This window comes from Labrus bergylta, chromosome 24 (genome assembly GCF_963930695.1).
Source record: "Labrus bergylta chromosome 24, fLabBer1.1, whole genome shotgun sequence".
NCBI lineage: Eukaryota > Metazoa > Chordata > Actinopteri > Labriformes > Labridae > Labrus > Labrus bergylta.
Genome location: NC_089218.1, coordinates 3,058,687 through 3,084,990, shown reverse-complemented (window position 1 = coordinate 3,084,990; position 26,304 = coordinate 3,058,687). Strand labels below are relative to the sequence as shown.

Sequence of the window (26,304 nt, the reverse complement as noted above, 5' to 3'; positions counted from 1 at the left end):
GTGTGATTGCACAGAGTTCCTTTATTTTCAGGATCCAAGAGCACATTTCAACACGATGCTCAGAGAAAAACTGCATTTAAAAAAACCTTTGTTTACATACAGCTACGACCTTCAGTGATAAAAGTAGCAAAATAAAATCTGTGTGCTTAAAAAAAAAAAGAATCACGACAAAACAGCTTATGGAAAGTTTGGTTCAGACTTTGACAACATGGCTGATAATGCATTGAAAGTATAAAACACTTTTAGATGGTGGATTTACAGAAACTGAAATATGAGGAAAAGACTTTCAAGTAAAAGTGTTTCTACACATATTGAACAATGGAACGGCCTGTCTTATTGTTATGGCACTGTTTTGAGCTTAAGTGTCTTTGAACATGACATAAAGATTAAACACAACTCTGGGGAATAATATTCACACAACATACAGTCATAAAATGCTTTTTTTTCTACAAGCCTACTTTCAGTGCTGGAGAAAGAGTTTGTAAGAGCAGTGATTTGAAAGTAGTGCTCGCAACGAAACAGTTAAAAAACACAGTTATATACACACACACAACCATTTTTTGTTTGTTTTTTTAAAGCGCCTTGTCAAATGATTGTCATTTTATCCTTTTTTTCTTTCATTTTCATTTTTGCATTTGATCTCATGATCAGTTATCGTCTGTTTTATAAGAAAAGTAATTTTACAAAAAGAAAGCAAAACAAACAAAGAGGCAAATCTGTAAATGCATTTTTATGTCCCCGGGGTTGAGAAATCACCTTTAAGCACCTTTTTGTCTGTAAATAAAAGCTACAGTTTTACACAGGACATTCAACAACGGAGCAACTGCAGACACGTGTGTTCACATGTTTCTCGTTTGGTTCTGGAGTCGGTGCTAAATGCTAAATGCTGTCCACTCTGTCGTCCACCTTCTAGCTTCCTTTCAAACTTTCTCCTCTTTAATAAATGTGTGATACTGCGTTCACGTCAGGTCAGAGCTGAGCTGTTCAGATTTGTATATTCTGTATTTATATCCCACAGAGAGCTGTTAAAGGTTCACAGGTAGAGGAACGGTTCACTGGCAGGTCGACTTGAGTGAAAGCAATGATACAATCTGCATCTTTTTAATGATAGACAGTATGAAAAAGTACTGGAGCTTTAAAAGAAATTACATCTTTTTAATTAAACCGGTTTGTAGAACTCTTCTAAGAAACGTTTTGTTCCGTCTTAAAGAGAAATCAGGTTTTGTCTGCCGAGTTTGACGATGTAACATCCGAACCAAAACAACAAAGATATCAAACTGTCTTTAAGATGGACCTATTAAACTTTGTTACCCAAACAGTGGTTTCCCCTAAAAGCTAAACATTGTGGCTTTAATAGAAACACCTAATTTCTTCATTTGATTTCACAGTCTTGTAAGGAAAGTATGAAGTCAACACTGCAAAGGGTTTGTGTTTGTTTCCTGTTAATGGTTTGGTTTGAGTCTCCACACATGAACGTGATGAGCAGATATGACGCTAAAACAATTAAATCTTCTTTTCCATGGACCTGATGTTCTCTCAATCATGGCATCAGTGATCACAGGAAACTAAACTTGAGAAATAACTACATGCACTTCTTCTTCGGCCCCCAGACATAATCTATTATTTACAATTAGGTCCTTAATGGATGACTGTGTGCATGTCGGGGCACTCAGTGTTTCCCAAACGACACGACTGCAGGAGAAAGTGAGCAAGAAGTCTCGACCTGCTGACGAGACAAGGCATTAACGGGACATTTTCACACTGTCTCCGGTCAGGAAACAAAAATGCTTTGTTATGTTTGATTTAAGTGCCACGGACGTACAAATCAGATCCTCTCTGATTCTGTCTGTATAAACATGTAAGTGCACAACATCATGTAAACCTCAAACGGGCTAAAAATGCAGCATTAGGATCAGGTGACGCCGCTTCTGTGGCAGCGGCAATAAATAAACACTTCTGCTCTTCTTTTATGTTTCTAAAATCTCATCTGAACAATATTAAGAATGAAATGCTGTTTGTTGACATGTAAAGCACCAGGACGAACATCCAATAACCCTACAGGTCTCTACGTCTAAGTGACAAACCAACACTGAGGTTTAAATCATTTGATGGTTTGATCAGTCTGAATCTCGTGAATGTTTGTAGAAATGTCTTGCAGAGAAAACATCCCCTCTCTACTTCACACTCTGGGCATGAATAAATGCAAACAGGGAAAATGAGCAGCCATGTTGAGTGGTGAGAGCACCAATAAAAGCAGCTTGTTCTTGGTAGAAAGTTAAAGTTTATGCCCTGTGTCCACCTAGCGTTTCTATTCCTGAGCGCCAGCGAGAGCGTTTGCAGCAGCTGCCCGGAGGAAAACCGCAGCGCTTCAATTTGAAAATCATTCGACTTTTCAGAAAGAAGCTGTTGCCTTCATCAGCGCTCTTTGCCAAATATAAGATATTCCCCGTATTTTTGCACATCATGTTTCATCCTCTTCTGTTCAGGAAAAAAATAAAAACTTTAACTATAAAACATAAAGTAAAAGGCAGCGGAGCAGCGTCAGTCATACAGCCGTCGTTGTCAACAGACTGTTGTCATGGAGACAGGACTGACATAAAGCACTCTCCTTCTCAGCGTACAAACGCTTCATGCAGGCGCTCCTGAGCGCACAACCAGCGCTTCTCTGCCCAGAAAAAACACCAGGAGGACACGGGGCCAAAGTTTATGTGTCAAAATAAAAAGACACATTTTAAAATCTCCACTTGTTCTTTAACATGTTCCAACCACTTAACTGAAAATATTTTTATTTTATTATTATCAAAACATAACATCGCATTTGAAGGTCAGATATTCCTACTTTCTAAAAAGCTATTGGTTTAGAAAAAGGAATAAAAACACATTTGAGGCTGTGTTGGGATACTAGAGGTTAAGCCTGGTTTAAACAACACATTAAATTAGTTTGTGTTGCTTTCTTTGCCAAAGTGTTCAGGCAACATCATGTTACTTAAAACCGTAATGACTGCAAATAAACTCATAATTAGAAACTGTTAACAAATGAATGTGCAGCAAAGTTTCTTTACTGCATCACATTACATCTTTAAACACTGAATCTTGCAGTCACCATTATAGTATTTGCATTATGTGGAACCAGCAGGCTCTTGTGAAATTGGACCGATCATGTTTCTGTGTGTTTACATATCTGAGGGCTGCAGCCTCTGTTAAATGCAAAAGTATTGATCATGCTTTATTTAGCTCTATTGTTTATCAAATGTACATTATAGGATGTGCGTGTAGTAATGCAGCTAATGTGTGGAATCACGTCAACTTTAACCAATAGCCTCTTAAAGAGCAAGACAACAATCTTCAACAGAGGGTATGCTTAGAAAGCGGTTCATTGGCAGTAATGGTTGGATTAACCTAATCTGAATATTCCAGTGCTGAAACCTTCTCAACACAAACATTAAGTTTGTCTTGGCTAAGATTAATCTCGACACACAGTTATAGTTACTTAAGTGTCAGCATGGGACTATGCCGATCAAAAGAGAGCTTTGGTGTGAGGGAGCCAGCTTTGCTGAGTGTCACAGTGTCTTTTCTTCTTCTCTTGTCTTAAACAGTGTATATACAGAGCGGAAAGTGATGCGTTTTGGCTCGGGAGCTGAAATTGAATCAGTCAACAAACTGTAAACGCCCGACTGTCAACTTTCAGTGTGCGCACAACTAGCAATTTCCTAATACTCAGGGTGACATTAATAACGCCATTTCTTTCTATCGGTTCGTCTTTTCTTGTCATGCCTTGTCGATTCAAAGAGTACGCATGAGTGTGATGTCTGACAGACGGTTAAGACTTCAAAAGCAACGAGAAAACAATTCACAATCAGTTCTAGAAATAAGTCCCCCCCTTATCTTTCAGAATGTCTTCAATATGGAAGTGTTTCTTGTTATCTTTCATCCTGTACCTTTTTTTTTTTCTCTCAACCTTCTCTAAAATGAAGCCTTCGTCTTTTCAGAGGAAAAATCCAGACTTCTGGGAGTCCTGCAGGGCCGGGAGTCCTTCTGGGCAGGAGACAGGGATGTCCCCAGAAACAACTCCATTCCCATTGGGCATCAGACACGTCCGGATGTACGCTGCGTTGGTGGCACTGAGGAGGCAACCATTCTCCAACTACAAAACAAACAAAGTGGCCAATTTAAGTATGTTTTACAAAATTACATCTGCTTGTTTTAAAGTCATTAAATAGCACAAATACATTGGCAAAGTATTGAACATTTGAAAACCATAGTTCACATATTAACACAATCTCTAAATTCAAACTACAGCAAGCTGAGAATAGCCTCTCTCTGTGGCTCCCCCTCCGTCCTGCGTTCGCAGCATTAGGTAATGATGACAGTCAAATTGTAGGTCAGCACTGCTCATGCTTGACTGGCCAGCCTGCCAGTATTTTTCTTTCAGCGACAGTCACTGACCCTGAAGAATAACAGTGGAGGCTGAATGGGGCGGGATGAATGGATGCCTGCCGGGGTCGACCATCTCTAAACCCGTCCCGACCTTATTCTATTCATTATTGTACTCTTTCTCACTACTGCCTCTTTGCTTTTTTTCTCCCCCTCTCTCATATTTTATCTTATCTCCTTTGTTTATCTGTGAGTTTGTTTTTCACTGTAAACACCAAATCATGATGTTGACTGCATGCAAGTGTCACAGTATGTCCTTTATATTTACAGGGATTCATCCTTTTACATAAGTTTCTGTACGGATGACTGGTCTGAACTTCTTTCAGTGAACAATGCAGAATTGTTCTCCTGGTGAGAAACATAAACCAGAGGCTCAAGCCCCTGAGACATTTCTGCATTTAAATCCTGCTTTTAACTTAAACTTGGCTTTGGCCTCATTACCTTGTTATGTTTTACGATGGGAATTTCTCGGGTCCTCCAGCTACAAGCCTCTTTGTACTCTAACTGATTAGTGTTTCCAGGATGACATTCCCCAGCCCTCGATGCTCCGTCATTACTGGAAAAGAGGTTATTTTGTTGGACTATTTTGAGAGATTCCTACTTCTCCTGAGCTTTAGACCGTCTCTTTAACTGACGTAAATAATGATTCTGGGATCTGAATTTAGGCAGCAAGATCTCTACAATGATTCTTGCCAGTTCTTCATATTGCAGACATTGTGAATACGTTTCTTTTACCGCAATTTCTATTTTAATTTCAACTCAAATTACTATATTGTTGCACTTTGTGATTATATATATCATATACATATTATTTAATTATAAAAATCAACAAAGACCATGTAATGTTGACAAAAGATTTTAAAATATCTTTAATTGTTTACAAATTGAGAAGCTGAAATTAAGGAACTCTTTGGGCATTTTCACTAAAATAAAAGCTATGTATAAGTTACTTTAAAGTGCGGGTAGTTTTAGAAGATATTTTCTCCTGAATTGAACTCTTCAGTTTCTTGATTATCTGTTCTATAAAGGTTTTGTCTTAACTCCTTACAAATGACTGGTCAAAAATCAGTCAAAGCGCAGCAAGAAAGGAAACTTTAAGTTAAGTTATTTCATGTCTGATGAAGAATAGGAGTGTGAAGTTCTCAAAAATACTAATAAAACCTGATTACTTGAACAACTCTCAGCGGAGAAATGATTCCAGTGAACTCTATTCTCGGACTGCGCTGCTCTGACCCATCTCCCCCGTCTTATTTACATGGCATGTCTGGTCACATCATCACAGTTTACACTGAGCTCCATGCCAGCCCGCGGCCTCTGTGTGCTGACTCGGAAAAAAAATCTATTTTCCTGACAGAGAAAGAGAGCAGCGCAGGGTTGAAGGGTTGTAGGTTCTGCAGCCCTCGGTTTGTTGACGTTCTCTGATATTTGAGGAGAAACACAGACTTCAGGCCTCGTCCGTGGGCTCACATCCTGAGTCTGACTCTCAGACCAAACAGTTGTGAGCAGAGCTGGCAGATTCACTCAATGTGAGAGAAAAAGGAAACGAGACAGAAGGTCTTAGTGGGAATCATTTTCAGGATGGGGGGGGGAAAGCATTCTTCACCTTCTATTGGACAGGCAGCATAAAGCCTTTTGCAGAGAAGCAGCTTCTGTGCTGTACAATAACTCCAACTTATTTTTCTCTAAGTGTAACTGGTTTTGCAGCAATGCATTAAAAGGACATAGAAAAATACATTTTAATTATCTAATAAAGTGCTGAGTCAACATGAATCAATTAGCCCACATAGTGAGATAGTGAGTAACTGCTGACAATGTTTTCAACACATTATTTTTGTTGCCATGGTATCAAAACAGGTATTGTTTTTGTTATATTTTTCTGGTATTGTACATAAGATTAAAAATCCTGGTATTGTGCCAGCCCTAATTTGCACTAAAACCCTTGCCCCCCCTGGTCTCTTACCTTGCTGTGGGCGGAGTCTTGTGTGGTGTTGTTGAACATGTTGTAGGCTTCTATTGGCGGCAGACTGCGCTGTGGTTGGGACAGTCCCAGTAACTGCTCTAACTCCAGAGCTGAGCTCTGACTGGGACACTGGGGCAAACAGGAAGGTGGTACCTGGGTCTGCTGTAGCGTCGACTGCTGCTGCTGGTGTTTCTGGTGAGCCTGCAGCTCGTAGGGCTGCGTGTTGGCCGCCTGGTAGTGACTAAAGCCGGGTGTGGTGACACCATTCAGTGCTGCACCACCTGGATGATGAGTACTGGAGATATTGTAACCTGTGTAGCTGACCTCCACATTTGGTTGAAAGGCTGTGTGTCCGTTTGGGGTGTAGGATCCATTCAGTCCGAGATGATTCTGGAAGCCAGGCAGCGAAAAGCTCTGGCTGTTTAACTGCTGATGGGACTGGACCGGGTGCTGGTCCTGCTGAAGCAGCCACTGTTGATTTAAATCCAGAAGGTTTTTATGTTCGCCATTCAGCTGTGAGGCTTTGAGTGCAGGATGTGGGTGATGATGGGTGTGGTTGTTTGGGTGATGTTGGTTCTCTGTCACCCATTGTTCCTTAGGGGAGATGGACTGAACCTGCCCAGACTGAGTTTTATCCAACTCTCCTGTGCACATGTGCTGCTGCATCTGCTGTGACAGCTGGGTGATGGGTGTCCTGCTGCTGGGAGGAGCTAGAGGGACGGCAGGTGTGAGGACGCTGTGGGCTGAGTCTGGGTTTCTGTCTTCTTGTGTATCCCCATTGGTCCCATTTTCCAGGGAGTCGTGGATGTAGGACAGAATTTCGTTGTTGGTAAGAAGGTCGTTAAGTGATGGTATGTGGTTGGGGTCCAGCTCCACCTGGATCATCCTCTCATCCAGCAGCAACAGTTCCAGGTCCTCAGCATTCAGACCCAGGTTTTCCAGGGCACTGAAGAGCTCACTGTTTGAGCATGTTTCCTCTCCGTCCAGGGACAGAGAGTCCAGAGTAGTGAGCAGTGGGTCAAAGCTTGAAGATTTGATGTTACACCTCTCCATGTCCCCGTTAGATACGACACCCCAGCTATCACTGTTTAACACCCCACCTAAAGCCTCACTGTCTGCTTGCTGTTCACTGAAAAAGCTGCTGTGGAAGGACATCCTAGGTTCTATGTCCGGCTGGCAGACATACACAGACCCATCCTGGCTCATCAGCACCCCCAGCAAGGACTTTGGGTCCAGGTCATCAGAGGAGCTCTTGTCCATTTTGCCCTTCTTTGACTTGCTGCCTTTAGTTTTGCCCTGCACAGAGTCAGAGAAGCCGTGGAGAGGATAACCGGTCTGGTAGAGCATCGCCTCCCCGGTAGCAAAGGTGAAGGGAAGGTGCATCGATCTCTTCCTCAGGTGTTCCCCTCCCTCCTCATCCCTGTGGAAAAAACGTGTTCGAAAAAATGTTTTAAAATATAAATTACTTTAAAAAGAAACATCCAGCTCAGAGCGTTGTGCACTTACACTAAAGGCCTCTGGGTGGCGATGATGTAGTCAGGTTTGCCGCTCTTGTAGACTAGCCTGGCGTTAGCCTGGACCCACTTCCATCGGTTGTCCTTGGTGAGCAGCCTGAAGACGGTGAGTCCACTCTCACCCGTCTTTATCACTGGAATCACATCAGACAACATGTTGGAGGCTCCATGTCACTGCTGTTTATGCTCTGCACGCCCCGCAGTGTGCACACACTCACACTGCATTTGCTCAGCCGGGCGTGCTGCAGCTCTGATGGAGGCTGCATGCTGATGTTCACTTTGGCTACATGTTACAAGTCCTGTTTGCACACACTTAGCATCACACACGCATACACACACCTCCACTAATCTCTCATCTGTGTGGCCTTGTGTTGTGTCTCCAAGTGTGTGTAACTGTGTTGCAGGTCGTGTTTCTGTTGTCTTTGTTTGTAGTTGTCTTCTGTTGGTTTTTAAACAGGTATCTCAGTCACAGACTAACAAAAAGACTAGAATAGGGGAGGATCAGTCAGCATGTGTTTATCATTACTGTATTTTGTTACATTGCAAAGTGGGAGCTATTTGATTTTTCAGAAACCATGGATTCAAAAAAAAAACACATCGACTGTCCCAACACAGTCTACTCTCTTCTCATAGTCTCAATTCTACAATCAATAAAGTAAAACTGTGGGCCACTCACAATCTGGATTTAGTCCAGATTGAAATTGATCCAAACATCCAGCATGATCTTTTTTGTTGGTGTTGTGCTATTTATTCAGAAGCAATTGATTTATCAAACAGGGTCACTGCACTCTTTTTTTAAACCACAAAGGGACTGAGAGGTTTGTGTGAGAGGATGAGAGACCTGGTTGTATCTGTGTACGCTTTAAGGATTAGTTTTCTGAATAATAATACAATGTTGTTTAAGTTTATTGTTTGGTTTCAGTGTCATGTTTCTGTGAGCCAAGTTTGGATATTGAATAGGAGACAAAAATCAAGAAAAAGGATTGATAGTTGAAATTAAGCAGCGATAAAAAACAAAACAAAACTTGATCTTACAAAACACCATCAGTATCAGGAAGAATCTTGTTTACCTTCAGATCTGCAACGCTCCCCGGGCATTTTGATTGTTTAGTAAATCAAACACTGATGGTGCAGCCTCAATAATACGTCTTTATATTCATTTTATTTTCACAAAAATTCCCTGAGCTGATCAGGAGGTCTTTGGTTGAAAAAAAGAGAGAACACTATTGAAAAGAGTTTGAGAACATGTACTGCAGAGCTCTTCACAGTCATGGCTGCATATTTTTAGCAGTAAAAGCTAAAAGATGCTGACCTTTAAAAGAAACTGCAATATTTATGTCTGTGGACAAACTCGTCCAAACAGAGAAGCTCACACACTCACTGACCTGTAACCTGACTTTACAGCCCAGCTTGGTCCTTCTCCCTAAAACTGTTATCACACTGTATCACTTTCCATAGAGATACTGAGAATAAGCAGAGGCTTTTCTGGTGCACAGAGCTGTGGCCTCATTTGTTTACTTTCCTCGTAATCTGAGGGATTATCGGAGTAAATGTCCGCAGCAGAAACACTCCATCATGAAGCCTTTGTTTAAATTAACGCAGAGCAAAGGAGGAGGTTAAACCTTTCTTTCTCAAAGACATATTCATATTTTTTAAACTCTCGCTGAGCTCTATTTGTAAAATAGAGTTTGTTTAGAAATGTTTATTTGTAAAATGACATCATAGATTTATATTATATAGATTCTGTGGTGCATTAATGAAACCTGTCCTCCCATCTGTGCGTGCATCAGGGCGTGAGGAACATGTATGTATCTGAGTGTTGTATGTTTCCAAATACGTATGCATGTATTTCTGTTTCTGTATGCATGACTACATACATACAGTATGTGTCTTTGTGTGTTCATGTGTGTGTCTGTCTGGTAACAGTGCTTTGAGGGCGCCATGGTTACGACTAACCGGGTCATCCGGTACGAGAGCTAAGTAGGGCACTTGACTCTCACTCAGAGATTTCCTCCATCAACAGCAGACTCACACAGAACCATTGTTTGCTTGTTTGATTTTTTTAAAAATACTATTAAGCCAATAAATCAGAAAGATATTATCACTCTGTGAGCAAGCCTTCCCAGAATACGATCTACAGTGTCCTTTCAATGTCTATGGTGGGTTAAACTTTTTCCATCCAAATATGTTATTTATGATACAATTCTTTCCAAAGCATGACAACAAAAATAGAAGTCCTTGGCACACAGTGCTCTCTCTCTTCTTTCATGACAGCTTCTGTTAAAATATGACTTAAGCTCTGTCGTTTTTTAAAAAGCTTTGTTTTTTTTTTCATTCTATCAATTATTAAAGAAATCAGAGATCATAACGTTTGAAAGTATCAAAGTAATATAAGACGGTATCCATATTGAACATTTTGACAACCAAGGTGGCAAGCACAAAAGAGCAGGTTGGAACTTGTAGTTTTGATTTTTTTAAAGTAATTTCTGGTCACAATCTTTTGGTGGGAAAACAGAACAATTCACTGAATAAGCTAATAAACACTCATAAGCTTAGGCCTTAATAGCAAATAGTCATGTGATCATCTTAGTTCTTCAACCAGCTCAATCCAAGCAGTTCTTGGTGATTTACACCAATAACCCTCAAGTCTCAGTGGTGCCTGATTGACAGTGAGGTAAACTGTGATGAAAGCATACAGAGTGGGAGCAGCTGTGACTTACTTCGGACATGATTTTCAGCGCAGTACAGCATGTCAGCAGCATGGATGAACTGGTAGCCTGAACCACGAACTCTCAGCTCCGCCTCGGTGTAACCCAGGACGATCTTACCCCTGAAAATGCAGCAGATTAACCCAGTATTAACAGACTTCACCACAGATGCATTGGGCTAAACATAACTGAAGTTAAAGCATGACAAGTGTACTTTGCATCGCAGGCCATTGGAGTAAAGTCCAGCTTGTGTTTGGTTCTGAAAATCATGTTTCTGGTCCTGATTTCCAGGATCGCTGGAGGCTGGAGGGGTGTTGCGATAGCGAACAGGGCAAGCTGCGGCGGGGAACTCCGTTCATTGTCGCTTTGCTGGCGGCTCTGACCATGGAGAAACTTTAGTCGACCCTGGATGTTCAGCGCCTGAGAGTAGAGCACATACAGATCATATCAGAAGAAAGAAAGCTGTGAATCCTTTTCCTCTGAGACTCTTTCATAAAGCTTCACCAGCAGACAAGTGAGAGCTGTTTCTTTTCTCCCTGTCGACTAGCATTAGTCTTATTTACCCTGCTGAGTAATGCAGACAGTAATCACACTTCTGTGGACTGTAAACAGATTGGTCCACTCGTGTCTCTTACTGGAAACCCTCCAGCTACTCTCCCTCTGGTCACATGAGACACTGCTTATTATTTACAAATAGTGTTAGTCTCGTGCAAACAGTCGACTTCATTAACTAGTTCATCTGAAATGTTGCAGAAGACAATCTTGTTTGTGTGAAGCATGTGAGAGGAGAAATACTCAGATCTATACTGAACCTGACAAAAAAATAAACAAATATTCTTCATTGGAGAGCATCTCCTTTCAAACATTTGTGCTTGAATTTCTTCAGATTTCTCTGATTGTGAGACAACCTGGAGTTTGAGATCCTGTTTCGTCTCTAGTTTAAGTTTCAATAAACTGATGGATTTAAGTCGAATAAGTCCATCGATTTCACTGATTCCTCAAGCGTCACCAACAATCCAAACTTCCCAGAGCCTGAATGTCTGGATTAGTAGGTATCGATAAGATTCTTTCGAGCATCGTGTGGATGTTTAAAATGTTGGTATTGTGACAACCCTACCTGAGGGGACAAGAACACAAGTTCTACTGCAAAAAGAAAATAACTTACTAAAATATATTTTGTTTGAAGACGTGTTTATCACTCTGTCTGTGTCATCTTAATGTATCTGACAGAGTTGTATTCTTTGGAAACAACAGACCTCGACTCGGATGCTCTGAAGCTTTTCTAGCAAAGAGGAAACTTGAGAGATGTTTGGATCAACATCAAGCGGCCTCCAACAGAGAGGTTTTGTACGACCTTGTAAAACCTGAAAACACTTTCCCCTGTCTGCTGTCCTCCTCCAACCCCCTCTCCCACCTCGTGTGAGGACCCCCACTTCATCCGTTAGCTCTGGTTAATTGACCTTGGTGGGTTTAAGAGCCTGCAGCCGTGATGTCAGGAATCTAGCCCTGAATAGCAGGAGGGATTACTAAAACAAAGCCATAGTGACCAGTAGACAGGAGCAGAAACCTGGCTTACTGCTCACGCAAACGCACTGGGAGGGAGGACAGGTTTGAAGCCCCCCACAAGTCCTCAAGCAAGAGGAGGCATCCTTAAAGGCTTTCATAGATCTTCAGTGTTTAACTCTAAATGTGTTTTTTTCAAACATCTGATTTATATTTTTTACATTTTCAGAAGAACATTTAACATTGAGTGTAACTGTTGTTAGGTCTACTATGTTCTGGAGTACACTGAAAACAAATGTCTTGTTTTGTCTGATTAATAGTCTATAATTAAATAAGTTGAATATATCAAACTGAAAACATACATATTTTTAACTGATTGGTGCTGTGAAATGTGAGTGTGGCCCCTTAAGGTGCCTTGCTCAATGGCGACCCTTCCCCAGATTTCCCAGCAGATTTCAGGGATTTGCTCGGCATGTTTTTCCTTCTTATGTGGCTAATTGCCTTAGTGGAAGTAGCAGTGGCTGCTCAAGAGCTACCACCTCTGACTAAGCAAGTTCCCCCTCGGCTCTCGTCTCCTCTGGGTGGTGGGAGGATTAAAGCCCTTTTCCCCACGACCCCGAGGCTCTCTTAAGACGGATTACAGGAGTAAATGGTGGCTTCTGATCCCTGAGGGACTCTGAGGTGGCACGCCATACTGCCAGCAGCACCAATGAGCCTGAAAACACTACACATTATGATTAATTCTACCAGTTTGTTGGACTGGGAGGGGGATCATAATTAGTGCTTCAAATGATGTCCCCAAATCACCAAAACAATTTAACCCACTCTGTCCTCCTAGGTCAAGTGTGACAAAAGGAAGCAGGTAATGTTCTCCCCTCCTGTCTTTGTGTATCTGTTGTTGTGAGCTGCTTGTACAACAATAAATAAAGTTGTGCTGAATTGTAATTTCAGTCTCACCAAGAACCCAGAGGAGTTGTCCAACAGACAGCGGAAGCGGCAGACAAAGCCTCTCTCCAGGAAGGACGAGTTCTCAGGTGGAAGCTGGTCGGGGTTGTAGCTCACCAGGTAGGAAGAGGTCGACATCGACTCACCATCTGAGGACAGTAATATGATTTATCAGTTTTCATCCTGATTTATATAAAAAGCTTGAGTGAAACATCTGCTCTGTCAAGAGAACTGTACACCTTGTATCACCTTGACCTTGATGTTTAGTTTGTGTGTGTTTGTCAGCTTGTTTGTGTGTCTCTCAATAACCGCTGACCCTTACCTAATGCAAAATGACATGAGTGGGTGTGTTTGTATGTACAGTAGGAGCGAGCAAGCGTGTGTGTGTGTTTGCTGTAACATTTAGAGCACATCTCAGGAGGCTTCAGTTAAAGGTCACCTCTCATCACCCCTTCTCTGACCTCAGGTCTGATTCAGGAGGGAAAATTGTCAACAAGGCTTTCAATATGAAACATATTTTATAACAACAGCAAAACATCATCTTTGTTATTTTACTCTTCTATAGAATCAAAAAATAGCAAGACTTTAAAATAACTACACATTTTCAGTCATATTTTGAATCTAAAGCTAACACTAGACAAACAGAGAGAGCCCTGGCAAAGATGTTGGCAACGTTTCAGTATTTAAATGTTGCCAGTGTTGACAGTGTGTAGGAGTTCCCCTGCTTTTTTGGTTCATTACAAACAAGAAATTACCAAATATTGGCAGCATAGAACTCCTATTTTTGTTGCTTTGTTTGTTGATTTTTAGAAGAATCGTATCAAAGTTAAAATAACAATTGTATCCTGAAGTTGTGTAACACTAAGGGATATACAGCTGAGTTCTAATGTTCAGTCTTCAGACCTGTTGAGGGGTTCGTAGGCGGTTCCGGGCCAGCAGGGGGGTTGAGGGCCCAGTGAAGGTTGCTCCTGAACTCCTGCTGGTCTTCAGTGTGGATCAGCTCAAACACACTCTGGTGCATCACATCAGTCTGACGGGAAAACAAAGAATCATCCTTCATAAATAAACATTATGGTAAACCAAGATGGAAGACTGAACAGGAGACTGCATTAGTTTAGGTAGATCTTTTATCAGCAGGTACCCTGAGGGGTGTGTTTGATTTAGTTTGCCTTGAAGTAGAGCCAAAAGAAATCAAGTGTCACCGATCATTTGATCAAATTGTTGAAACGGAGCCAGAGACCTGCTTTGACCCTGATATCTGAGATCCAGGACCAGCGTGGAACCAGCCTCCCTGAACGAGTCAAACTCAGGTCAGCAAAAAGGAATGTTGACAGGTAGAAGTGTTGTGTGAAATACATTTTTCGAACTGCTAGATATTGTTTAATTAAATGTTAGAGGGATGTTAACAATAAGGCGAGTGCTTGTGCTAAGCTAGGCTAAGGTGGCGAGGACTAGAAACAGTAAGAAAGTCAAACAACCTCACTGGACAAACAGGTGACATGTTTTCAATTTTCTATGAATCATTGTTGGTGTCAGCGGTTAAGAAAAATGACAAAAAACATCATCTATGTCTCTTAACATGTATGTTTTCTTTCGGCGCCTCTTCTTCAGTTGAGTCTTATTTTGTAGGTGTTACAAAAGCTGTTGACACCCGAGGTTTTTTTGCGTGGTGTTGTTTCCAAACACTCCTCATGAGCAATGACAGCAGCTTCACCACAGATCTGAATGTGTTTGTTAAATCAACTGTGACGAGTGTCAGGTGGGTTTGAGTATTGGATAGTGTGAGTATGAAAAGGTAGGTTCGAAAATGTGTGTCCGTCATTTAGATGGGATGTTTGTATGTACATGTCTGTGAGTGTCTGATTATCACATTCAACAAAACGAGACGAGGTCGGAGGCTGGATCAAATGATATGTACCTGATTGTTTTTGTTAACTCCAGAGCCACATGGACTTAAAGCTACGAGCTAATTCCTCCTCATTCTTTGTGTTAAAGAATAAGATTTTACATTTTCAGAAGGGCTACCTGATGAAAGCCGAGGTAGTCCTGGATGGTGTGAGAGCAGAAGAAGATGATTCCCTCGGCTGTCACCGCCAGGACGAAGCCATTCAGGGCCTGCAGAGAGGAGACACAAGGTTCGTTTATTGTTTGGTTATTCATCTGAAAAACATGTCCAGCAAATTACAGCACTGTCAGCTGGGGAGGTTACCCAGAAAGTCTAAAAGGAAAACAACAAAATACATAGAAATGTCAGTCGTGCATTTTAGTCTGTCAAACCTTCCAACATATTTACTACGCCTGCATTTAACCATTTGAACCTGCTGAAATCCAAATTTCCACGATACACTGTTTCATTGAATAAACTTAGCGTATCATCAGCTCCCAAAAAAAATGCTTTTGAGAATTCTTAATCAACATCTACGCCTAACTTTTCAAAAGAAATGATCAGAATCATATTCCAGATAAATTTAAGGCTCCAAAATGAGGAAGAAAGAGAATCAACTTTATGGAAGAAAGGACGAGTGTATGAAAGACAAAGAAAAACTAACAAACGGGATGAAACATATCCCTTGGGGTAGAAAAAAGAGGAAGATGAGAAGTAGAGGCAGGAGTGGACGTCAGTTCAAAGGGAAGTCATTGAGAGGAAAAGAGGAGGGAGGAGAAGGAGGTCACTACTGGATGACTAACACTTCCATCATCGCTCCTCCTGGAGCCTCGGGGCTCTGCGAGGAGGTGATGACACTGTGTCCCGACACTGCAAAGAGTCACAACGGCATCCTGCCAGCATCCACCCACACCTCCCTGATGAAGATACACAAACTTTATCTGAACAGACGAGCGCTAATACACCCCTCATTCTTGGTTTCCAGGCAGGAAACTGGTCAGGCTTTCTAAGACCCACTGTTGGGTTACATTTCCTCTTGAAACCTTTTCTCATAATCCATTACATGATGTCAAAGATGCTAAACAGCGAGCCTTAAAACCAGACAGCGTCTCTGAGCAGCTGAATAATTCACACTTCTCACACTCACATGCATCAATAGGAGCAATGTGACTAGAGAGAGGCAAAACTCAAACTTCTTTAACCTATTCTTTGTGTGCTATTTATGTCTAGAATGTGGCCATGGTTGATTACATCTTTCTGAAACAAGAAAAATCTAACACTACAGGCTTGTGCTCGGTGTAATTACAACTTAATAAGAGGACTTAGCCGCCATGACATAAACCATCTTTTAGCAGGCTGTTGGTTTGAAGCCTCAAATTTGACATTTTGGCTGAGATAATCATGCTCTTATGGATCCAGATGTGAATGTGTTTAAACCACTGGATGTACTTTTTATCATTTTCCCGTGTAACACGTTTCTAACTCCAAAATGAAAACAACAGAAATTAGCAATTCCAATCATAATGACTTTAAATCGCCCTGATACAAGAAGTTAACTTTGAGTGTAAACTCGACAGTTTCAGCTGTTTGTTGGGAAAAAAAAGACCTTTGAACACCTCAATTTACACATATCATAAATGTCATGAAATTTATTTTTCAACCAATGACAAATCAGTTAACCAGTAAGTAGAAAGATTGATCAATAATGAACATCTTTATTTGAATCCCGAAATGGTACATTTAACAGGAAAGGTTTGTGATTGTCTCGAGAGCTGGAGCAGATTTTTAAGCTGGTGTTGATGCATGAGCCGTGTTAGAATAGATTTGTGCTAAATCTGAAGAAAATTACCATGACTGATGTCACATATCAACAACATATAAGTCAGACACTAATCACTGCATTAATGAAGACTCAACACAACATATAAATTGGACACTAAACCCAAAATGTATTCATTAATACATGATCTTAGAAATTAAGAATTAAGGTATGAATTTGAAATATCTCAAAAGCTGCAGCCTGAAGTCTTTGACCACACCCAACCCTTTCTCACACACACATGAACACACACACTGTACACAGTGGAGCGACATACAGGCACTGTGTATAAATATTTACTGTAGTGTTCATCTGTCTGCAGAAAATACACCCCTCCCTCCCTCTCTCTCTCTCATGCTCAGTCGACCTCTCGCTCTCCTGAGACAGAGAGTGTGTGTGTGTGTGTGTGTGTGTGTGTGTGTGTGTGTGTGTGTGTGTGTGTGTGTTGTCTCTGTCAGATGACAGCCCAATGATAGCAAACACTGCGAGGAAACACAGGAAACCTCTCTGTGTCTCTGTTACTGAAAGAATAAGCGTTTAGAACGAAAAATATTTTGACTCAGATCAGCTGCACGTTAGTTTCCTCTTTCTGGTTTGTGTTCTTCAGAGAGCAAAGGTTGTCTTGTCTAAAGCCTGACCCCGAAGACGTTTTAATCAAGTGGGTAAAAAACTGACATGACTGTCCTCTTTATTGCAGCTCCTATAAAAACACACACAAAAAACTCCCTGGTTTATTCAGCAGGTTTTTATGCACGATATAAAGACATGGAGTGTGTTTTGTGAGATCTGGTGCTATACTGTGAAACATCCAAGATTATTTTCAATGCTTTTACTTGATTTTGCCCCAACACACACACACACACACACACACACACACACACACACACACACACACACACACACCCTTCCTCCAAACCCCCTCTCTTCAATAATAGATGTATTCACCGGGTCTGTATAATTCATGGTCCGATGTCTGTAATGGAAGAGAGCAGCTGAAGGCAGGAAGCTGCTGCCCTCCACGCTGACACATCCTTGATTCTTTGCTTCTGCAGTGACCCATTTACTCCTCTGGGATCAATGTACCGATAATCAATTAAGGTCACACAAACGAGTGTGTACGTGCTTACTCAGAGCTCCAACGTCAAATCTGAATAGTTTCAGAGATGATGACAACTCCAACTTTCTCTGCATGTTTCTAGTGATTTGAAGTACCGTAAAACATATTTTTATCGTCTTGAAATTAGGGTCGTGCATCTGATCACAAATGAACTTTTATCGTGAAACAAGAATTTCTATTAAACACCTTGCAAAAGTCTAAGTTTATTGCAATAAATAAGATTTTTTCTTTTTTTCTAAGCATGCTTTCTTACTCAACGTGCATATTTTCTATACTCTGTGCAGGCTGCGTTGGCAACATGGGAGGTGCGACAGGCAGAGATGCCTAGCTGGTGGAACCACCCGTGCTTCCATCTCTAGTATAAGGGCCATGCTTTAACACTACCTACCTGATGCAGTCAGGTAAAGCAAAGCTAGCTATCAGCTACTCTCAAGCTAAGTATTCTGGGTTTAGGAGGGACATATTAAGAAAAACAGAGGAGTTATGTAAAACATGAAGAGAAACAGAAACACTAAGGTATAGCTCCAGATGTTTTTAAATCATTAACTGTAAACGTTTCCCCTTCAAAAAACATGACCAATTTGTTTCTACAGCAGCAGCCATGTTTAAAGTGCAGACAGAAAACAGAACACACCAGTAGAAGTAAACAGAGTTTGACAGAAACATGGTGGCTTGTTGCTCACCAACCTGCAGCAGCAGTTCCCCCTCAGGTACACGACCGTCCACAGATCCTGACGTTCGTCTGTCATCGCTGTGATCGCTGCTCTTGTTGATGCCGTTGGACAGAGCCACTGCAGGGAGAGGGACAGTTAGTGACAGGGACATTTATACAGAAAAATACGACTGCTTTATTTGGGACTCTTTGTCAAACACAAGCAGCAATTTGCACACATCTTTAAAGCTGTTTGTAGCACTACCCCTCAAATTATCTTTCTCACTGCTTCACTGGACTCGTAATCACTTCACCAGGATTAGGAGTTACACATTTAAAGGTCTATCTACTCCTCATATTTTACAAGGGTAGATTTATCTACTGATGTTTGCTTATGATATATTTTTGAGGTTGAAACTTGCAAGGTTTGAACCCCTGTTGAATTGATATTTGTGCATAAGAGAGCTATCAAATGAGCAAAGAGGCTGTTATATCGATGGTTTTAGACAGTTTTGGGGTCCAGAGTAATCTTTTAGATGTTGCATCACGGGGTAAAGAATATGACTTAAACTGGTGTGAATCACAGACTGAGAGTAGGTGACACCTGAGGGATTAACACCTTTACAGGGGCAGAGGCAGTGAGTGCGTTTCAGGCTACAAGATGGAAGGAGTAACACCTTAATAGAATGTGAGAAGAGGGGGAGTCTAACAGATGGTAATCATGATTTCTTTCTCACTTGATTAGCCTTCAAACAAACCGATAAAATAAATCCTGATCCAAGTTTATTGACAGTTATTGTTTCTGAAAAATGTCCCACACAGTCAGGGAGACAAAACAACCCAGAGGGGTTTCTCTGTGACCTCAGATCCGGAGACAAAAACATGGAGGCCAGCTCTGTGCCTTTGACCTGTTCGTGAAGTCTGATTGAGTGGTTTGAAGGAAACAAAGAGCTCTTCTGAAGCAGCAGCAGAGACGTTAATGGAAGAGGAAGTCTCCGAGTGCTGCAGACAATACAAAGAGCGAAGGGTTGGCCGACACAAACAGCTCCTTCTGATCGCAACCCAATTTCCACACAGGGATCAATAAAGCTCCATGCTATCTCTCTTTATTCTCATTAATGGAGTCTTTGTGTGCACCAGCCTCATAGTTAATGACATGGGACAGAAAGAAACCACAATCCATGACATGGATCCAGGGCCAAGTCAAAGTTTAAGTATTAATCTGGATTTTCAGTTTAACTAATGACAAAATGAGTCAACACAATGAGGACTGAGCCTAAAGCTAGCTGTTAAGAGCTTCAGTTTTTTTTGCAGTATTGCACTTTTCTTTGGTCCTACAAAATGTCTGATACTTAAATACTTTTCAGAATTTTGATACTGTGCGTTTTCAATAGATGCAATCTCTGTTAAGGTATCGAAAAGTACCGAAGCCTGAAAAAAACCTTATGAACTTCAGTCATAATCCTGAACTAAAAGCTGCCCTGAGCCAAAGAGAGAGCTAGTACTGTCTACTTTCTCTTTAAATAACGTTACGCTCTGGTGTTACTTTAAAGGCTTTTCATTGATGATCTCTCTAAATCTGCTGTTTTGCAACTAACTTGCAATATAATTTTTATGCATGTGTCAAATTTGCCTTAAAATGTGAGTTATGTTTTGGTATTAGAAGAGATTTCAAATAATCTGTGATTTCACAGTTAATGCACATAGAGACATAAAAAAATCCACCATGTAGTCCTCCACAGTTGTAAACTATTTGCAGCAACTGTTATGTCGTTTTTGACCTCAACTTAAAAAACATCTCCTCATATAAAAATGAATCCTCACTAAGCTGCACTGTTGGCGACAGAGTTCAGTGTAGTGGAAGCTCACAGGCCGAGAGAGGGTGCAGGAAAAGGATGTCGACTATCAATAATTAAGAGCTCGGAGGGGTGGAGGGGTATTTTGCGCCCTGACGTCATGAACAGGAGCCGCTGGCAAGAAAAAACACCCTGAGGCAACCAGGAGTAGGAGGAGGAGGGGAGGGGACATCTGTTGGCACAACGGAGGGTGATGAGGACACCAACAGCCGATAAAAACATCACAACAAACGCTCTTCAGGCCTCCCAGCCACTTCACAAATATAGAAACATAAACATAAAGGCAGCTATATACATCTGCCTGACTGAGTGCACGGCTGGAGGAAGAACACAACTGCAAGAAGTGGATCTTGCAAGAAAAAACACGAGGCAATGTGGATGAAATTAACATCATGATTTGCTCAAATATTCCTTTGTTGTTCAAATATTTAGGTTCAATACTTGGCTCTGAGATTTAGTTGCATAAATTAGAAATGTTTCATGAAGTAGTCAAAAACATTTTTTGAGTAGATCTACTTTTTTTTACATTTAAGCTCAATTCTGTAAAGGTTTGTATATTTGACTCAACATCGTTGACATTAACCAGTGTGATTGTCGTAATTTAACAAATGTAGAAATGATAGTATTTGTTTCTTTGCAAATATTCATAAAATGTAAAGACAAAGTGCAGCAAGCGGATTAAAGTCTCTGCAGGGACGATGACATAAACAATGACTCGTCTAATCCAGCATCTCATCCCCCACCACTATCGCCTCCACTACCACAACGACCATTAATACCACCTCCAGCCCAAACACCTCGACCATCACAACCACCCCCACCCCCACCAACACCACACAAGGTTTGTGACCGAAATAAATGTTTTAAAGGTTCAATCGAGTGCAGCAGCAGCAGCCGGGCTAAAGAGCGGAGAGAATCTCCCAAATGAAAACATCAACAACAACAAGCTGCACACTACAATGTGTTTGTGGGTGTCAAGCTTTAAGATATTTGTATTAAATATTCATCAAGAACCTTAAATTATTTATCTTATTATTTGTGTCAACATATCTTTGAGCTATGTGTATTCAATATTGTTGAATTAATGAATATAATTCCTAGTTTTATGAGGAATCACAACGCGACAGAGGTAGAAATAAAATAAAACACAATGATGCTGTGTTACATAAGTAAGCACTAATCGGCTCTGAGCACTTGGCAGATGGCCTCACTTGGAGACAGATGTGGATGAACACACACCAACACACACACACACACACACACACACACACACACACTGGAAACACACCAGTTTGAACACTGTGCCACCACACATCAAACTGGACCGTCAGAGATCACTTTAAAGGCAAGATGTCAACAAAATGAAAAACTTGTTCTGTCATTCAAGTGGATTGACTTTCTGAATAAATATATTCTAATTCAAGTTGGTCTTGTGCATCACAAGAGTAAGTTCATTTTTCACACAGAGCAGAAGTCTTGACCTGCAGAGAAACATTTTTAGCATTCTCTTCTCCTGCGTTAGGTGCTTCATGAGGTGGAACAGACTGTAGTACTTATATTAGTTTATGTTAGAAACTAAAAGATCCTCTGACAGTAGTCTGCATCAGACTAAAAGTACAGCAGAGGATGCAGAGGAGTTTGTCTGTCTGTGTGTAACCTCACCTAATTCTCCAGCATGCTTACAGTATCTGAAACAGAAATCATGTCCAACTCACTGTAAAGAGCAGACGCATGTTAAAAGCACGATGGAGAAAAAAGAAAACTTAAAAAAGGGTTTGTCTGAGGTTGCAGGAGTCAAAAGTTGAAAAGTGGGCTCCATTCTCCCCCCATCTTTCTTCAAAAGGTCTGTAAAGCGGTCGTGAATGGATTATCCCGCCGTGTTTTTATTCTCCAAGGCTTTCATCTCCTCCCACCTCCTCGCCGCTCACCGCAAAGCAGCAGTCTCTTCAGACCTACATTACTGCGTGGCTAAGGCTTTGGGACAGGGGTCAACTTATGGCCACGGGCAAGAGGAGCTGACCTACAATACGTTTAGGTTGTATTAAGACATTAGGATGAGAGGGGGTCGAACATGTTTCAAGCACTCAGCACTGTGATAGGGAAGGGTCTGCTGGCCTTTTTCTGCAGGGTTAGCAAGTGACACACGGGTCTGATGTGGTTTTAATCAGAGGCTGAAGTGTTGGAAAGTTTCAGGCGTTGACAGTCTGCAGTTTGACTCTTAAATGGTCCAGTCAATTCAGAGAGAGTAAATGCTAAGATATTTCTTCACAAAATCATACAAACATCAGTCATAGAGAGATCATTAACTACATATTTGGTGATGAAACATTGCCAAAACATTTGTGCAATAGAAAGTCTTCAGTAGTTCGCCTGCAATTTTTGGAGATTGAAAAGAAGAAATTACTCAATAATGGGTTTCTAGGACTTTTGTTTCTGTTGCTGTGGTATCAGAACAGGTAAAGATATTGAATGATTTTTGCAAGAATCATAAGGAGGTTTTAAAATGTGGTATGATGACACTCCTATAAATGTAAACTCCTAAAGTCTACATTATTTTTGGAGCATCATATTCGATTAATCACTTAAACTGTTAAACTAATGAAATATTAGCTTCAGTTGCACTTGTATGGAAAATAGGCTCGTTCGGATTTTGGGAAATATCATGACAACTGTTTCTGTTTAATTAGCTTGAGAAGAAATTGTACATTTTTGAGAGTGCTATTGTTACATGTTATAGTTGTAGTGTTAAACCTTGTGCTGAAACGTGTCCTCTGAGTAGTTTGAGCTGGTAATGAATCCTTTAAAATCTTGTTTGAAGCCTCCTGTTTTATTTTAAACTTACACACACACACACACACACACACACACACACACACACACACACACACACACACACACACACACACACACACACACACACACACACACACACACACACACACACACACACACACACACAGGATTCAGAGATTCCACACATTAAGTGAGGCTGTTTGTTGTTGTTGGACAGACTTACAATCTGCTTTCTTTAATAGCAAGTCTGGGAACACATTCAAGGCTGCCAAACACACACACACACACACATCTTCATCCCAAAATCCATCTGCTATGCCCCTAAGCCTGCTAACTCCTTGACAAAGCCAATCCTCTGCACTTTAGCACTTCTTTAACAGAGCCTGAATCACAGACAGCCCAGACACAACATTCATGACCTTAAAATCCCCTCCCAAACCTCACCTAAGACCCCATCCACAGCCGTCAGGCTGAACCTGTACAAATCCCAATCTCCAATCCTGAGAGACTGCAAGAACTTAACAGAGCAGAAAGCTCTATTTTAGTTTATTTTCAAGCCAATAAAATGTTGTTTTTGAGCATTCATCTGAGGAAAACAAGAGACCTCTGACACAATGCTGTCTACCTGCATTAGCCTCCTCTTCACCATCATTTTACAGACCTGTATCTGGCTTTCAAATTCATTTTCACACCTGATATATTTCACAGTCTCACACTCCATTTTGGCCTTGAGAAAAGTCCCTCTGACCTCCTCTCTTTCTTACTTGAAACCTTCCACCACTGTCTGTTTTCTGCCGCTGTGTCCTCAGGTTCTGTGTGAGGTGTGAAAAAGCTATTTCAGAAATTCAGCAGGCTGAGAAGGGAAGAAAAAGAGGCAAGCAGCTGTTTTAAGACAACAGGCAGACATTTACAAGCTTCCCTTTTTCCCTCTGCCTGTCTCAATTTAAAGATTTGTTTGTGTCATCTTCCTTTAACTGCAGGTGATTCTACCAGAGAATAACGTGTTTTTTTTGTGTGTGTATTTCTGTGTGTTTTCTCATGCAAAGTGCCACAGATCCCACCTGCCTCTGGTTGTGTGTTCTATGTCAGTGATGTGTTTCACACCTGAGAAGAAGCTCTTTGTGCGGAGGAAGCTGACGCTGAGCCTCAGGATGGACAATTTGTCCAGGCTGGAGATTACTTCTTCAGGGAAGGGCAGCAGGCTGGCGAGCCGGTCCAGCTCCGAGTTCAGACGGTCCCGGTGGCGTTTGGACGGGTTGGACTTGGCGCCTTCAGCTGGGGCAGGTTTGATCCTGAATGTTGAGGAACTTTAGTGAAATATATATGAGCTTTAATGGTCCCGTAGAAGAGTCAGAATGAGCAACACCAGTTAAAGGTGGCCAATACTGATGCAAGCACAGGTTACACATTACTTTTTATATTCAGAAAATAAGCTGATGTAATACACATAAAACATGTCATGGTGTCTTCAAGATCACCTAAATTCAATTACTATAGTATTGTGAACAAAACCTGGACAATTTGCATGAAAAACTAAGAAAAAAAACTAAATTAAAGCTGCAACATAGAGCATGATTATTGTGCTTCTTGTTTTCTTGGATATAAATGAAGGCTTGCCAATTTACCTGATATTGACTGACCTATATTATGTTAATTATTATCAGATACATTGGTATGGATACGCATTGCTATTCTTTTCAAACCATGGGTTTAAAATAACTAGTATTATTATGACATAACTTGCAGAAAAAAACCCTGTGTATATCATTTTGGATTCAGTATAATAACAAGTATTGATGAGAACCACTTAACTACTCCTTATAATGAATAATTAAACTATAATTCTGCATAACTTACCCCTTCTGCGCTGGTTTTCTTCTCTTTCGTCCTGCATACATGTTGTTATTGTTGATCTATTCACTGTGAATATGAAGGAAATCCATAAACCTGTAACAGCTCCGGACACTGGAAACCAGTAGAAGCTATCCGATGGAAACCAGTAGCAGCACTCCTCCTCCCGGGATCAACAGCATGTGATTTCTGTTTATTTTTACGTTAGCTGCACTGCACTCTTTACGTTAATCTGGTAAATTAGAGAAGAATATTCCAGGTCGCCATAGCAACGGACACATAAACGTCTCCGTGTTGAATTTACTGTGAAGCTCCCGGTCCGAATATCACGACGACATAATGAGTAAACTGCTCTTTTTATCCGGTTATTCCGTCCGTGGCGCTCAAAGCCTCAAGAAACAATACAAGCCGGTTAAAAACTCACATCATGGGGACGATATTTCACGCAGTTGAGTTCAGACTGAGCCGTTAAAAAGTTAAATCTCTCCTCTTCCTCTTCTGCAGCCGGACTGCTCTGCCTTCTGCCACCAGCGCGCGCTTCCCGGGCACTGATCTGACGTCGTGTGCGCGCAGGGAGATAATGTGACGTAGAGAAAAATAACGGTCGATGTTTAAACTTTATTATTTTTATGATTTACCTATGTGTGCATTTTTCTTTGTTGATTTATTTCTATTAATTAGTCTATCATTTCCTCTTATTATTTTATGCTAATATATTATTGAATCAATGTTTTAATCAATTTACATGTATTTGTACATTATAGTGTTAGAATAAAGTTATTGAAAAAAAATTGGAAGACTACATTAATACACGAATGTACACAATTATTATTATTATTATTATTATTTTATTTTTTTATTTTTTTTATTTTATTTTACAAATTTAGTTTCGTCTGCTTACTATAGTAAAACCTGCTTTGGGATCATTTATATAAACGGAAGAGTTCACGACAATATAAGGCTATATTTGATCCTTTCTATCCCAGTTTGGTCCTTCAGTAGAAACTTTTTAAGGCTAAACTGGGAGCAAAATGTCAAACAGAAGCATTTTCATGTAATGTAAGATTTAAAGCCTGTTTAAAGCCCTAAAACCCAAATAAAGAGGTTACACTGCCATCTAGCGGACACTGCCTGTCATCACATTTTAAAGCACAACATAAACACAACAGGTTTTCCTCTTCTCCAAATTCATTTGAAACAAATAAATGGCAATAAAATGCAAACTATTTTCAGTTTCATTCCACAAAATGTTGAGAGTAAGACAATA

General features: G+C 40.8%; 1 protein-coding gene across 1 annotated transcript; it reads right to left on the bottom strand.

Moving 5' to 3' along the window:
• Nucleotide 1: 1 nt before the first annotated feature.
• Nucleotides 2–26,224, bottom strand: ahr1b (aryl hydrocarbon receptor 1b). Its single transcript, XM_020648235.3, has 11 exons — nucleotides 25,044–26,224; nucleotides 24,291–24,493; nucleotides 18,573–18,676; nucleotides 15,090–15,179; nucleotides 13,968–14,094; nucleotides 13,077–13,213; nucleotides 10,831–11,036; nucleotides 10,629–10,738; nucleotides 7,901–8,042; nucleotides 6,395–7,814; nucleotides 2–4,144 (listed from the first exon to the last, which is right to left on the bottom strand). Exons 1-11 carry the CDS (start codon nucleotides 25,082–25,084, stop codon nucleotides 3,986–3,988), a joined length of 2,739 nt encoding a protein of 912 aa, XP_020503891.2. The 5' UTR covers nucleotides 25,085–26,224; the 3' UTR covers nucleotides 2–3,985.
• Nucleotides 26,225–26,304: the final 80 nt, after the last annotated feature.

Excerpts from the sequence above, each read along its gene's own strand:
- ahr1b (XM_020648235.3), bottom strand. The coding sequence starts at position 25,084 with ATGTATGCAGGACGAAAGAGAAGAAAACCAGCGCAGAAGGG. Across the intron at positions 14,095-15,089 it reads ACTACCTCGGCTTTCATCAG|ACTGATGTGATGCACCAGAG; the intron begins GTAGCCCTTCTG and ends TTTTCCCGTCAG. Across the intron at positions 8,043-10,628 it reads CGCTGAAAATCATGTCCGAA|TGATAAAGACGGGTGAGAGT; the intron begins GTAAGTCACAGC and ends ATGTGATTCCAG.